The 15,699-nt window shown below is 47.4% G+C and overlaps 1 protein-coding gene across 3 annotated transcripts in view; it reads left to right on the top strand.

Annotated features, from left to right (window-relative positions):
* The window catches only part of YARS (tyrosyl-tRNA synthetase), a 30,716-nt gene that overhangs the window by 14,008 nt on the left and 1,009 nt on the right, over positions 1–15,699 (top strand). For all 3 annotated transcript variants that reach the window (XM_013999119.2, XM_021095817.1, XM_003356295.4), the window contains 8 exons: positions 581–661; positions 4,931–5,023; positions 7,497–7,632; positions 8,117–8,202; positions 11,421–11,556; positions 12,281–12,378; positions 13,216–13,409; positions 14,463–14,604. In XM_013999119.2, coding sequence (XP_013854573.1) covers positions 581–661; positions 4,931–5,023; positions 7,497–7,632; positions 8,117–8,202; positions 11,421–11,556; positions 12,281–12,378; positions 13,216–13,409; positions 14,463–14,604 — 966 coding nt within the window. The remainder of the gene's footprint in view (positions 1–580; positions 662–4,930; positions 5,024–7,496; positions 7,633–8,116; positions 8,203–11,420; positions 11,557–12,280; positions 12,379–13,215; positions 13,410–14,462; positions 14,605–15,699) is intronic.

Below are 15,699 nucleotides of genomic sequence, written 5' to 3'. Positions count from 1 at the left end.
ATGCTTGTCACAGGCTGCCTTATTCGCTGGGTACCTTTGGCATAACTGTGGAATGTCTTCTTCCCTCCTTTCCCTACTGCATCTTGAGCATCCTGAGGGTAGGGACTCTTCTCTCTCTCTTTTTTTTTTTTAGGGCTGCACCTATGGCATATGAAAGTTCCCAGGCTAGGGGTTGAATCAGAGCCACAGCTGCCAGCCCACACCACAGCCACAGCAATGCTAGATCCAAGCCACATCTGTGACCTGCACCACAGCTCACAGCAACACCGGATCCTTAACCCATTGATTGAGGCCGGGAATCGAACCCAAGTCCTCATGGATACTAGTCTGGCTCTACTGCTGAGGAACTCCAAGACTCTTTATTTTTTTACCCCATGACATCCATGTGGAATACTATCCACTGTGGGCACTCAGCAAATATGTATCTAACTCTTGAAGCCAACAAGCTGGCTGAGTGCTGCCTATTTGCTTTCAGGTTCTACCTTTTAGTAGAAATCAAGTGGTTTTCAAGTTTCCGATTTCTCAGACCCATATAGAAGAAATATGGTAGGAATTTATGCTCGTGTGTTTCTCTCCACAGGCCTTGGATGAAGAATATTTGAAAGTGGATGCCCAATTTGGAGGCGTTGATCAGAGAAAGATTTTCACCTTTGCAGAGAAGGTTAGTGTCCTCTTTCCTGCCTTTTTTTCTTTTGAGCCTCAGGGGTATGCGTAAAAGTTTCAGTCCCAGCAATCGTCTTGTAGTTGTTATTCTCCTTGTTTTACAGATGAGGTAGCTGACGGTAGAGAGTAAGGAACTGTCCATGTCACACACTTAGTGACCTAGCAGGAATTAGCACTCAGATCTGTGTGACTCAGTAGTCTGTGCTCTTGCTGCCACCTGGAAGCTGCCTCTACGCCTGTTGAATTTGCTTCTTTCCTTTTTCTTTTTTGGCTGCCTCTCAGCATTTGGAACTCCCAGGCCAGGAATCAGATCCAAGCCATGGTTACAGCCTAAGCTGCAGCTGTGGCAATGCTGGATCTTTAACCACTGTGCTGGGCATCGAACCTGTGTCCCAGCACTCTCAAGACACTGCCAATCCTGTTGTGCCACAGTAGGAGCTCCTGCTTTTTTTCTAACAGCTCAGTTTCCAAGGAAAGGCTCTTTTCTTTTTTTAATAGGGCCGCAGGTGAGGCATATGGAAGTTCCCAGGCTAGGGGTGGAATCTGAGCTGCAGCTGCCAGCCTGTGCCACAGCCACAGCAATGTCAGATCTGAGTCACGTCTGTGACCTACACCACAGTTTGCAGTAGTACCAGATCCTTAACCTATTGAGCAAGGCCAAGGATCAAACCCACATCCTCATGGATACTAGTTTGGTTTGTTACTCCTGGGCCACAACAGAAGACTCCCTGTATAATATTTTTAAGTGATTTTCAGATGATTTAATACATGGGAAAATGTTTACGATGTAAATATTCTTTTTATAATTATTATTCAAGTATTTCTTAGAGTTCCCTGTTGGCTTAGCTGGTTAAGGATCCAGCATTGTCACTAATGAGGCTCAGGTCACTGCTGTGGCACACAGGTTCAGTCCCTGGCCTAGGAATTTCTGAATGCCAAAGGCACAGCCAAAGGGAAAAAAAAAAAAAAAAAAAAAAAAAAAAGGGAGTTCCTATTGTGACTCAGCAGGTTAAGGAACTGATATAGTCTCCACGAGGATTCAGGTTCAATCTCTGGCCTCGCTCAGTGGGTTAAGGATCTGGTGTTGCTGGAAGCTGAGGGGTAGGTTGTAGATTCAGCTCAGATGTAGTATAGCCGTGGCTATGGCATAGGCCTCAGCTGCAGCTTGATTCAACCCTGGTCTGGAAACTTCCATATGCTACAGTTGTGGCCATAAAATGAAAAAAGAAAAAAAAAATTAGATATATGCAATAGAGGTCATATATGACCTACAGAGCCTACAATGTTAATTATCTGGCCCTTTACTGAAAAGTTTTGCCCAGCCCAGCCCCAGAGATTAAAACATCTATCTTTATAATTTATTACAGTTTGTTAGGTATTTTTACTACTTCCCAACAATGCAAGAACCTAGAATAGTTTTATCCCATTTAACACCCTTTTTAAAAATTATTTAAGAATTTTATTACATTTCTAGGTGTATAGCAATCACCACAAACAAATTTTAAGGCATATCCATCCCCAACCCTCAGTGCATGCCCCCCACCCCACAACCTGTCTCATTTGGAAACCATAAGTTTTTCACATTTGACACCCTTTAAAAAAAAGCAAAAACCCTTTTGCCCTTTGTGCTATTGTTATATATTTTACTTTCACATATATTTTAAATCCCAGAGACCTGATTATAACTGTTTTTTAAGCGATCAATTTTCACGTATATTTACCCCCATTTACCTTTTCTTTTCTTTTCTTCTTTTTTTTTAGGGCTACATCTGCGGCAAATGGAAGTTCTCAGGCTAGGGGTCAAATTAGAGCTGAAGCCACTGACCTATGCCACAACCATGTAATGCTAGATCTGAGCCACGTCTGCAGCCTACACTGCAGCTCATGGCAACACCGGATCCTTAACCCACTAAGCAAGGCCAGGGATGGAACCTGAGTCCTCATGGATACTAGTTAGATTCGTTTTCACTGAGCCACAGTGGGAACTCCCCCATTTACCTTTTCTGATACTCTCGATTCTTCCCTGTGCCTCTGTGTATCTACCTGGGATGATTTTACTTCAGCCTAAAGACCCCTTTGTATTTTGTGTTTGCCATTCAGGTCTCTTGGTAATGAGTTCTTTTGACTTCCTTTTGTCTGCGAACATCTTTCTTTTGCTTTTACTCGGTGTAAAATTCTAAGTTTGCAGTTCTTTTTCTTTTCTTTTCTTTTTGTCTTTTTTAGGGCCACACCTGAGGCATATGGAAGTTCCCAGGCTAGGGGTCTAATCAGAGCTGTTGCTGCCGGCCTATACTACAGCCATAGCAAAACCAGATCCAAGCCGCTTATGCGACCTACACCACGCTCACAGCAACGCTGGATCCTCAGCCCACTGAATGAGGCCAGGAATTGAACCTGAAACCTCCTGGTTCCTAGTCGGATTCGTTGCCACTGCGCCATGATGGGAACTCCCCAGTTCTTTTTCTTTTAGCACTTTAAGGAGTTATCTTGTTGCCTCTGGCTTTTAAGATAGTTTCTGTTGAAATGTATATGTATGTATGACTGTGTCACTTTGCTGTACAGCAGAAATTGGCACAACAGCATAAATCAACTATACTTATTTTTAAAAAGAATTAAAAAAATAGTGTCCATTGAAAAGTCACCCATAAATATCATTGTTTCTCCTTTGCAGATAATAAATCTTTTCTCTTATTGCTTTTAAGGTTTTCCTCTGCCTCTTGATTTTCAGCAATTTGACTGTGATGTTTTTAGCTGTAGTTTTCTTTGTATTTATCCTATTTAGATTTTGCTGAGTTTCATGATTCTGAGGGTCAATATTTTCATCACAATTAGAAAATCATCCCCTACTATTTCCTTTAAATATTGTTTCTGTCCTAGTCTCTCTCTCTCCTCTAATTTTACATAGATTTGACCTCTGGACCATGTCCCACATGTCTCATAGCCTATTCTGTTGTTTTCCCTTCTTTGTTCCCTCTTTGCTTTAGTTTGGATATTATCTACCGACATTTCTTCATGTTCATCATTCCTATCTCCTGTTAAATCCATCAAGTATTGATCTGTGCTATTTTGGAAATTCCGTTTGATTCCTTTTTTATAGGTTGCAATTCTCTTTTATAGTTCTCCATCTTTTATCCATTTTGTCAATCTTTTCGTTTCCTTTAATACATCAATCATAGTTATTTTGAACATCCTGATCTGCTTATTCCAATATCTGAATTGTCCACATCTGCCTTTATTGACTGTTCCCTCTTGACCGTGAGTCGCTTTTTTCTGCTTCCCATTTCTAGTACTTTTTATTATGTCAAAGACACCATAGATATGGTGTAGAGGCTCTGGATTATGTTTATAGAGTGTTGTGTTTTCTGTAGCCTGTTAAATTACTGATTTATTCCCTCGATCCTGTTAAGGGTCCGTTTGAGGCTTTGTTAGAACTGGTCTGTTTCAGTTTGCTTTTCCTCCTGTGATGTGGATCTTATCTTAGGATGTGGCCGTTTGAGGGTCTCAAACTGAAATTTCCAGGTGTTCACAAAGCCCTCTCTGCTTTGATTGGACTAAACTTCAACATCTGTCTCTCCAGTACTGTGCAGCCTCTAAAATCTCTGCTTAGGAGTTCCCGTCGTGGCTCAGTGGTTAGCGAATCCGACTAGGAACCATGAGGTTGTGGGTTCGGTCCCTGGCTTCACTCAGTGAATTAAGGATCCAGCGTTGCCGTGAGCTGTGGTGTAGGTTGCAGACACAGCTCAGATCCCGTGTTGCTGTGGCTCTGGCATAGGCCGGTGGCTACAGCTCCGATTGGACCCCTAGCCTGGGAACCTCCATATGCCACTGGAGCAGCCCTAGAAAAGGCAAAAAAGACAAAAAAAAAAAAAAAAAAGAGTTCCTGTCGTGGCTCAGCGGAAACGAATCTGACTAGTATCTTTGAGGACGCAGTTTCCACCCCTGGCCTCACTCAGTGGGTTAAGGATCTGGCGTTGCCATGAGCTGTGGTATAGGTCACAGATGCAACTTGGATCTGGTGTTGCCGTGGCTGTGGCCTAGGCCAGTGGCTATAGCTCAGATTCAGTCCCTAGCCTGGGAACCTCCCTGTGCAGCAGATGCACCCCCTCCTCCAAAAAAAAAAGAAAGAAAAGTTGTAATATTCAGTAGAAAAAGTCTTGGAAGGAGCATATCAAACTGTTAAGTGGCTGGCCAGGTTAGATGAGATCAGGGTACTAAGGGGGAATTTATACTAATACCTGCTTTTCTGTGTTTCTTTCTAACCCCTCAGTACCTACCTGCGCTTGGCTACTCAAAACGGGTCCATCTGATGAATCCTATGGTTCCCGGATTAACTGGCAGCAAAATGAGCTCTTCAGAAGAGGTAGGTTGTCAACTCGAACTTGAGAAGTCTTCAGCAAGAGATAAAGAAATTGAGGGCTAGAAAGGACAGTAACGTGTTCTAACTAGAATTCTCAGATATTTGAGTTACAAGAAATCTTAAGTTATCCAATTAATTCCAGTGGTTCTTAAGTATTGAAGGACCCAGGAAGCAGTCCTAATGAGATCCAGTCATAATTTTAAGCTTTTTACTGCTTTAGATAAAAAGCACCTGCAAAAGTAATTTCTTCAGCCATAGAACTGGGATAAAATTCAACTTTATTTAATGAGAAGGTTGTGGTTGCATTTCACCAATTAGCATGTTGATCCTTAGGGTGAGGTCTGATAAAATGATTTTGATAAATATGATGTCTTTTAACATTTAAAAGTATTGCTTGGGGAAAATACTGATCCCTAAGGGCACAGGATAGAGGAGTTCATGGAACCCAAAGGAAGGTTGCATTCTGGGTTCCCAAACATGACTGATCTTTAGAATCACCTAGGGAACCTTTGAGAGAGAGAGAGAGAGTTGATTGAGGCCCTGTCCTTAAAGATTCTGATAAAGTGGTTTGGGGGAACAACTCAGGAAATCTTTATTTTTTTTTTCAAATCCTACTAATTGATTCTGATTGCAATCATGTTTGGACACTCACCTAATTCTTTAATTCCTGACTTCGATCAGGAATTGGTGAATATAAACTGTTGTTGTTATTTTTAAAGGAATAGACTCATTCGTTTTTCTCTCATTACGATGCTCCATGTGTCAGTTGTTTCTCTGACAAAGTATATTGCTCATCTTACTTGATAACATTTACTATCTTAATCCTGGAAATCAGCGCCAGCAGCAGTTCCTAAAGGTGACTATGTCAGAACCACATGGAGAGCTTCTTAAAATACAAATGCCTGGAGTTCCCGTCGTGGTGCAGTGGTTAACGAATCCGACTAGGAACCATGAGGTTACGGGTTCGATCCCTGGCCTTGCTCAGTGGATTAAGGATCCCTCGTTGCCATGAGCTGTGGTGTGGGGGTCGCAGACTCGGCTCGGATCCTGCGTTGCTGTGGCTCTGTCGTAGGCCAGCTGCTACAGCTCCGATTAGACCCCTAGCCTGGGAACCTCCATATGTCGCAGGAGCGGCCCTAGAAAAGACAAAAAAAAAAAAAAAAATGCACATGGCTGGCCCAACCCCAAGACATTTTTACTTATTAGATTTGGGTGGAAGCCCATAATTTATGTTTTTTTAAAGCACCCCAGGTGATTCACATACAGTCATATGTTGACCAGAGCTTGGTGACCACTGAACACAAGTGAGCATGAGTTCATTCACTCCAAAACAAGGAACACAGCCTATTACCCTGAAAAGGACAAATGGCTACAAATAATACCCAACACCTGGTGTTGGTGACTGCTGTGAAGCATGTATCCAAACATTGCCGGTGCCAATGTCACTTGGTATACGCCTATCACAAAACAGTTTAGGGCCCAGTGGCTTTGGGTGGTTTAAGGAAATAATACTAGAGAAGGTAAAAGGACTTCTGCGAGGTGTTCATTGTAGCAGTGTATGTAATTGTAAAAACTAGAACATAACCTAACAGTGTAGAATTGCTGAAAAATTATGTAGTCACTAATACTTGGGAATATAATATAGCATAAAAATTGCAAGTGAAGACCAGCTAGCCACTGAGAAATACTTATAATATAGTCTTAGGTGAAAAAACACAGGCCTTTTATTCTCCAGCTACATATGTATAAATGATCCGATATGCTGCAAACAAGCCCTAAGAAGAAGAGAGAAAAATTAAAATACTCTTATTTCGTATTGTGAATGATCCTCCACTCTAATTAATTTTGCTTTTGTTAAAGTCCTTTAATGTTTAAATCTTTGTCCAAAACAAGTAAAATATGGATTAGTTAAGCAGGAGTTTCCATTGTGGCTCAGTGATAACAAATCTGACCAGTATCCATGAGGATCCGGCGTTGCCATGAGCTGTAGTGTAGGTCACAGACTCAGTTCGGAATCTGCTGTTGCTGTGGTTGTGGCGGAGGGCAGCATCTACAGCTCTGGTTCGGCCCCCTGGCCTGGGAAATTCCTTTTACCACGGGTGCAGCCCTAAAAAGACCAAAAGAAAGGGAGTTCTCGTCGTGGCTCAGTGGTTAACGCATCCGATTAGGAACCATGAGGTTGCAGGTTCGGTCCCTTGCTCAGTGGGTTAAGGATCCAGCGTTGCCGTGAGCTGTGGTGTAGGTTGCAGACGTGGCTCGGATCCTGCGTTGCTGTGGCTCTGGCCTAGGCCAGCGGCTACAGCTCCGATTGGACCCCTAGCCTGGGAACCTCCATATGCTGTGGGAAGCAGCCCCTAGAAAAGGCAAAAAGACCAAAAAAAAAAAAAAAAAAAAAAGGAAAGAAAGAAAAGCAGATTAGTTAAGCATATTGTCATTTTCAACCACAAGAGGTCCTCTTCCCCTTCCTGGCTTCTAGGAGTCCAAGATTGATCTCCTTGATCGGAAAGAGGATGTGAAGAAAAAACTGAAGAAGGCCTTCTGTGAGCCAGGGAACGTGGACAACAATGGCGTCCTGTCCTTCATCAAGCATGTCCTCTTTCCCCTCAAGTCTGGTAAGACACTCCCTGTTTTCTTCTCGGAGGCCAGACTGAAATAGCAAAACCAGTGCTGGGATCATACTTGAAGCTTGTCACAGAATCTTCCTCCAGGGGCTAGCTTTCCTGATGCTCTGCTCTGCTTTCTCATGTATTAATGTGCAATTGAAGTGGGTATATCATTGAGTTGTGTGTTTGTTACCAGGTTAGGGTCTAAGAGGGGCAGAGGGATGGCAGGGTGAGCAGCAGTGGTAGAAATGAAGGGGGCAGGCATGTCGGACTAAAAGAATACAAGAGAGAGGTAAGACGCCCTCCTCTGCCCTGAGCTTGGATGCTAGCTGGGTCTGCCACCTTACCACTCGTCCAGTTTCAAAACAATAAAATACCATATGATGAATTTCAGAATATATGGCAGAAATTGCAAATCCCCATACATTCCGGCCAGGAATGCTGACTCTGCCGTTATCAGTGGGTTCGTTGGCATGCATCTTTTTTCTTACAGAGTTTGTGATCCTTCGAGATGAAAAATGGGGTGGAAACAAAACCTACACAGCTTACTCGGACCTGGAAAAGGACTTTGCTGATGAGGTAATACCAGAGGGGGCGTAATTTCTGCTGGACTCATGCTGATAAGCCTCTCCATCTTGGCCTCGCCAAGGTTTCCACTGTGCATCACAGGGCTCTGCCGTGATGCTCTCAGGGCTGTAGATTGTGCTCATGGCTTAGATGAGGATTCAAGTGGCTCACGGGTCAGATTAGCAAATGGCACACGGCTAATATATTGGTGTCCTCATCACTCTCCAAAGGGCCTAACCTGGAATGAAGGTCCAAACCCAACAGGTTGAAGCATTGTGGGGACAGGTGCAAAAATCAAGGTTCAGAAAAGGGACACTACTGTGCAAGGACAGAATAGAGGATGTACATTTCAGCAGTTTAACAAAAGACTTACTAGATGCCCATGCATTGGGCACCATGCCAGGGGCTGATGTTACACAGAGGATTAAATCCTCGTGAAACTTGTGGTCCAGGAGAAGAGGCAGACGTGTGCATAAATACCATTTACTGGTTACTCTGCAGTGAAGATGTGTACCTGGTGTGCAAGTAGAACAGGAGGAAGAGATCAGCTGTCTGGGAAAGCTGTGGGGAGGGGACAACATGCAGACACCGTTACACTTGAGGAGTAGGAGTTCATGAGGAAATCTTTGAGGGGAGGGCGGTCCCGTTGTGGCTCAGCGTTACGGAACCCAGCTAGCATCCATGAGGACACGGGTTCGATCCCTGGCCTTGCTCAGCAGGTTCAGGATCTGGCATTGCCATGAGCTGTGGTGTAGGTTGCAGACGTGGCTCAGATCCAGCATTGCTGTGGCTGTGGCATAGGCCGGCAACTGCCGCTCCAGTTGGACCCCTAGCCTGGGAACTTGCATATGCCATGGGTGTGGCCCTAAACAAAACAAAACAAAAAGAAAGAAAGAAAGAAAAAGGAGAAAACTTATGAGGGGAGTTGTGCACAGACACAGTGAAATGACGCAGTGTGTTGTGTAGGAAGCATGAGTGGGTCGGCCTGACTAGGGTCTGCCACGGGGGGTGGGCCTTTAGACTCACCTGCAGGGGGCAGGCAGGGCCAGAGCATGAAGGAAGGGAGTGGTAACTGTATATGGGGAGTGAAGGGGGAGGTCTGGACTGACTGTGAATTTGGGCTGAACAGGCATTGCCGTGGGGCTGTCAGAGTGTTCGTGAGGTCTTGGCCTGGGTCACCAGAAATGTCGAGTCGAAACCAGGGAATTGATCGTCCAGTCAGTTCTCCATTGTTTTGGGTGCTCTGGGGTTGTGCCTTCAGCCCTGAACTTCAGTTCTGTGAGGGTTATTTGACAGCCTGGGGTGTGCTGGTGGGGAGAGGAAGGAGGCCATGAGAGGAAACAGACTGCAAACCATGTCGCAAAGTCACAGTTGAAGGAACTGAGCACGTTCAGCTGGGAAGCAAGTTGTTCGACTGGTGTGTTCAGCCAGCCGCATCGGGTGGGGACCACAGGGAGGCTTGTTTAGTTGTGTGGTGATGACCAGGGCTGCCCCCCTGACCTTGCAGTCCCCATCACTGAGGGTTCAGGCCGAGGCCAGAGGACCCCCGGAGGCAGTGCGGGTGTGAGCACCAAGTGGAGGAAAAGACTCAGTGAGGTCTGAGGGCCCTTAAAGCCCATCTTTTGGCTCTTTGGCAGCCGTTGCTCTGAAACCCTTCTGTCTGTAGTCTGAGGTGGGCCACAGAACCCACGCTCCCCATTCCTCAGCCCTGTGAGCAGTCCTTTGTGGGAATGATGAGAAGGAGTAGAAGAAATGCTGCTTCTTCCTTTTTTTTTTTTTTTTTTTGCTTTTTAGGGCCACACCCAGGGCACGTGGGGGTTCCCAGGCTAAGGCTCAAATCAGCTATAGCTGCCAGCTTACACCACAGCTCACGGCAACACTGGATCCTTAACCCACTGAGCGAGGCCAGGGATCGAACCCACAACTTCACGGTTTACTAGTTGGATTCATTTCCGCTGTGCCACAAGAGGAACTCCAGAAATGCTTCTGAAGGAAGAGCCAGGGCAGTGTTAACCAGCAGCGCTTCTGTCTATACACTAGTAACACAGTTGCCACTGGCCACGTGCAGCTGTCGAACCTCACACAGTGTGACCAGTACAACTGAGAAGCTGAATTTTAACTTACATTTAAATATCTGCCTGAGGCTCGTGGCTACCTTACTGGACAGTGCAAGTCGAAAGCTTTTCTAGGAGTTCCCGTCGTGGCGCAGTGGTTAACGAATCCGACTAGGAACCATGAGGTTGCGGGTTCGGTCCCTGCCCTTGCTCAGTGGGTTAACGATCCGGCGTTGCCGTGAGCTGTGGTGTAGGTTGCAGACACGGCTCGGATCCTGCGTTGCTGTGGCTCTGGCGTAGGCCGGTGGCTACAGCTCCGATTCAACCCCTAGCCTGGGAACCTCCATATGCCGCGGGAGCGGCCCAAGAAATAGCAACAACAACAACAACAAAAAAAAAAAAAAAGAAAGCTTTTCTATTGCTAAAAATTAAACATTCCCAAGGGTAGAAATAACATCAGAAACAAAACCATAGGTAATTGTTTTATTACGTGTATGCATACCTAAGGGACATCCCCTCAGAATCTCTTAGAAGGTCCTTTCAGGCCAGATTTGGGGGGTGTGAGTGCTAGTGACAGGACACAAGGGAAAAAAATTTGAATTGGTGAGCTCCTGCCACGGACTAGCACTCCTCACCATTTTCACCCACGCTGTGTGATTTAATCCTCATTCCGACTCGAGCAGATATAGGTATTATTGTCATTTTTTTAAATGAAGAATCGCAAAATTGGAAGGGGCGAGTGCCTGGTTCGGGGTCACCCAGCCAGCTGGGACTCACCCCGGGTGGTGTCCCGCCAGAGCCCTAGTCTTCCTTCTTGCGTGCTTGGCTCCCCTCAGGCTGTCTCTAGCCCCTGGGTTTCCCTGCCTGTAAATAACACCTGGTTTATGCTGCTACTCTGAGCATAAATGAAGGGACTAGAAGAACTTGACTAATAAAAGCATTCAGCCTCTAAAATGCCTCAGGTCAGTGTGGAATTGAGAGTCAGAAGACCTGGGTCTTGGGCAGATGAGATAACCGTGCTGAATCCATTTCTCCCTCCCTGCTCCAGCATCTTCACAGGGTTGTTCTGAGGTGTGAAAACACCCTGCATCCTCACGCGCACATTATTCTGAGTAGATTCACGTGTCTTGTGCCCTGTTCAAGCGCCCGCTCTCACCTGGCCTTGTGCACTTGCAGGTTGTACACCCTGGAGACCTAAAGAATTCTGTTGAAGTCGCCTTGAACAAGTTGCTGGATCCCATCCGGGAAAAGTTTAATACCCCTGCTCTAAAGAAACTGTCCAGCGCTGCCTACCCAGATCCCTCCAAGCAGAGTAAGGCCAGCCGAGGGGAGGGGTGGTGGGCGGATGACATTGCGGGGTAGAGGCCTGGCGGTGGGCCTCAGAAAAGGCTCCATCTGCAGTTCAGGCCTGAGAAGCCGGGGGATCCGAAGTGCGGGAATGTCATGCCCCGTTGGCTCCTGAGATGGAACTCCAGTCATTTTGATTTGGAGTTGGGCAGCTCTGTGCCATGATTACATCCTGCCATGCCAGCACTGCTGCGAGTGCTGGTGGGAGACTCGTACTCCGGTCCTTTTGCAAAATCCACCTCTTCGGTTAAGGAGACTGGTTGGCTTAGACCATGAGGGTGACAGGCTGCTTGGGCAGGGCCCCTTAGGGAAGCTCCTCTGTAGATTTTCCGCATGCTCCCGACTGGCTGTTGGTTGGCCATCCACGTAACCATGATGCTAAGATGTTAATATTGGTAGGTTTGTGTGGCCGTCTCAGAAAAGGCTCAGGACATGTATGTGGAATTTGTGAATGGTGGCAAAGCTACACGGGCCCCTTCCCTCCCCTCCAGCCCAATACCTGAGGGAGAGAGAGATGAAATCTGGCCAGTCACTTCTCAGAGGCCGCTGTTCTCAAAAAGGTCTAATTCAGTGGGTAGATTGTGGGGATTCTGCACTAAGTCCTGCTCGTGTCCTCATTTGGTGGAATCAGCCACTGGCCTGCTGTGGGAAGGAGGAGAGTTCGAGCCTTGGGTTCTTCTCATCCCCAGAGCCAGTCGCCAAAGGCCCTGCCAAGAATTCGGAACCAGAGGAGGTCATCCCGTCCCGGCTGGACATCCGCGTGGGGAGAGTCATTAGTGTGGACAAGGTACTTGTTTTTGACCACGTCCTAGAGAGGCAGACAGGGGTCAGGTTTGTCTGCTTCCATCCGGAGGAAACCTGGCCCGGGATGGGAAGTAACATCCCTGAGGTCTTAGCGCAAGTTAGAACCCCGGCATCTCACTCCAGGCATCAGGCTTTCCTTCTGCTGACTCTGGACCTTATGCAACCAAACAGCCAGGAACTCCGAGTACGGAGCGGATGTTAGAGGGAGCTTTGTTTATCCATCACATCCAGTCTGATGGACTCACCTGGTCCCAGCTTGTCTGGACTAGCCGCAGGCCTTGTCTCGCATCAGCCACGTTGTCCTTCCCTCTCCCCACCCCAGAACATGGTGAAGGGAGAAGGACTTCCCTTTTCCCACAGACAGGCGGTTATGCAACCAGGGGCCTGAGATCAGTAGTCTGGGTGTTTTTTCCTCTCTGTACTGATTTGCTTTTCACCATGTAGACCAACCACCAAAACTGCCCTGAGAGCTGCCGGTGCTCTCTGACAGTGGAGCCAGCAGCTGTCCTCCCCCGTCCTCCATCCTCTGGGATTGGGCCTGCCCTGGCGCACACAGGGCCACCCGGCAGTTCAGCCATTTTAATCTCTGTCGAGGGTTCCTTCCACCTCAGACACAAGTAATTAGGCTCCTGTTACTCAAATCTGGGCCCCTCTTCAGGGCCCCTTCTCACATCTGCTGTCTGGACCTGGAGAGTTGGCCCTAGAGGGTTCCTCCAGGGCCTCTGTAGGGAGGGGATGGTCCTTTCTGAAGTCAGAGGGTTCACCAGGCCCCGCGATCTGTTTCTGTTGTGATACATCTGAGACCGGTGTCTTGCCGCAGCACCCGGATGCAGACAGCCTGTATGTGGAGAAGGTTGACGTGGGGGAAGCTGAGCCTCGGACTGTGGTGAGCGGCCTGGTGCAGTTTGTGCCCAAGGAGGACCTGCAGGACAGGCTGGTGGTGGTGCTGTGCAATCTGAAACCCCAGAAGATGAGAGGAATCGAGTCCCAAGGCATGCTTCTGTGTGCTTCTGTGTGAGTGAGGACTTGGGGTGGGGCCAGGGCCTGGGGAGGCCGGGAAGAGCCGGGGCTCAGCCCACATGATGCCTTCCGCGTGCCAGCTGCGGGCCTGAGAACACTACCCAGAAGATAATGCATGGAGGAATTATTTATTGTACAAGGACATGCGGAAGCACTTTACCTAAAGTTAACTTTATTAAGACAGAAATTGGAGTTCCCGGAGTTCCTGTCGTGGCACAGTGATTAACGAATCCGACTAGGAACCATGAGGTTGCAGGTTCAATCCCTGGCCTTGCTCAGTGGGTTAAGGATCCTGCGTTGCCATGAGCTATGGTGTAGGTTGCAGACGAGGCTTGGATCCCCCATTGCTGTGGCTGTGGTGTAGGCCAGCGGCTACAGCTCTGATTCGACCCCTAGCCTGGGAACCTCCACATGCCGCAGGAGTGGCTCAAGAAAAGGCAAAGAGACAAAAAAAAAAAAAAAAGAAAAGAAATTGGAGTTCTCTTGTGGCTCAGTGGGTTAAGAACCCCATTAATATCCATGAGGATGTGCGTTCAATCTCTGGCCTTGCTCAGTGGGTTAAGAATCCATCATTGCCACAGGTCATCTGTGCAGCTCGGATCTGGTGTTGCCATGGCTGTGGCGAAGGCCAGCACCTATGGCTTGGATTCTACCCCTAGCCTGGGACCCTCCCTGTACCATGGGTACAGCCCTAAAGAGACAAAACAAAGCAACAGATTGAAGATTCAAAGCTGTGTGTATGCTCAAGTCTCACTGCTAGTAAGAGGTAAAGCCAGGATCCGAACCCAGTTATTGGCTCTTGTGTCATACTTCCTCCCCAGAAAGCCCAGAGTTTGGACTCTCTCCTGACATAGGATTTCCGTTTAGCTCAGGTGAACCCAGTGCCGGTGATGTAGAGACAGTACAGCAGTGAGGAACTCCTGGCTCTGGCGTGGAGGGTGCCCTGAATCCCACTAGGGCCCTGGTCAAGGCCTGGTGCTTTGGCCTCGATGGCAGCGGGACGCCATCCACAGCCTCACTGTTCTCTTGTCCTGTGTATCTTCCCAGGGAAGGGGTAAGCCGCAAGGTTGAGCCTCTGGACCCTCCTGCAGGCTCAGCTCCTGGGGAGCGAGTGTTTGTGAAGGGCTATGAGAAGGGCCAACCAGATGAGGAGCTTAAGCCCAAGAAGAAAGTCTTTGAGAAGCTGCAGGTAACGAGCTGCTCTCTTTCTCTCTTATCCGGGCTGCCTGTGTCCCCAGACTGCATCCACAGGAATCCAGAGGAAGCTGGGCCTTCCTGCGTCTAAGCCTGCGTCTTCCTTCTTTGTTCCAGACCTTTCAGATGAGGTGCCTGAGGAGCCTGTGGGCCCTTGCATGTACTCAGACTGGCAGGCTGAGGCTCTGTGTGAGGGACTTGACACATTTCCTCATCTGCTCTGCAGTCTGTGACAGGAGACGATCCTCATTTCACCTGCCAGGAGACCTGCCAAGCCACACGGGTCACCAGAAGTGCCGGGGCCAGGACCAGAGCCCTCCCGGGTCCCTCCTGCCCACCTTGACCTTAGAGCTCCCATTCTTTCTTTGCCCTGAAGGGCGCTGACGTGCATGGCCTGCCCCGAATTCATTCATGCCTTCAGCACACGGCGAGCCCAAGTCACTGTTCTGGGTGCTTGGGCTACCTCCGTGAACGTACACATTCACTCTTCTCGTGGAATTACCACCACGTGGGTGACTTTTTCTAGTTTATGCCTTAGCTCCTCGGCTAGACGAAGCGCTGCTTCTGGAGGGCGTTTAGAGTGGTTTCTGCCTCTCTCCATCCTCCCGCAAGTGGCACACGGCTTTGTCTCCTCTGTTCTTTCCTAGTTTTCCAAGCTGGTTCTTTGACTCACTCATTTTTTTCTGGCTATAAAATGAGTTTTCATTGTATAAATGTCTAAAATGTAGGGGAAAACAAAGAAAAGAAAATATCCATCGTCCTGCCACCCAGAGATCCTGGAAAATGTCATTAGTGATCATTTCCTTCTGCACTTTTTCTCTGCCCAGCAGTAATAATATAGTTTCAGTTTGAGGTATTACCATGGGTTTATTCTGCTTTTTTAATTTACCTTTATGCCTCAAAAATGTCCCCATCTTTTTAAGTATTGAGGGGGGAACCTCATCACGTATGTGGTGGTATATCATAATTATCATCATTTAACCAAAACTTTATTAGATGTCGAGGTTAAGTTTTTCCCTCTTAGAGTGCACTGATGGCTGGCCTAGTTCTTTGTACTTGTTCATGATTATTTTCTTAAACTAAATCCCTA

This window comes from Sus scrofa, chromosome 6 (assembly GCF_000003025.6).
Source record: "Sus scrofa isolate TJ Tabasco breed Duroc chromosome 6, Sscrofa11.1, whole genome shotgun sequence".
Classification (NCBI taxonomy): domain Eukaryota; kingdom Metazoa; phylum Chordata; class Mammalia; order Artiodactyla; family Suidae; genus Sus; species Sus scrofa.
This window is presented reverse-complemented; position numbering and strand designations above follow the sequence as displayed.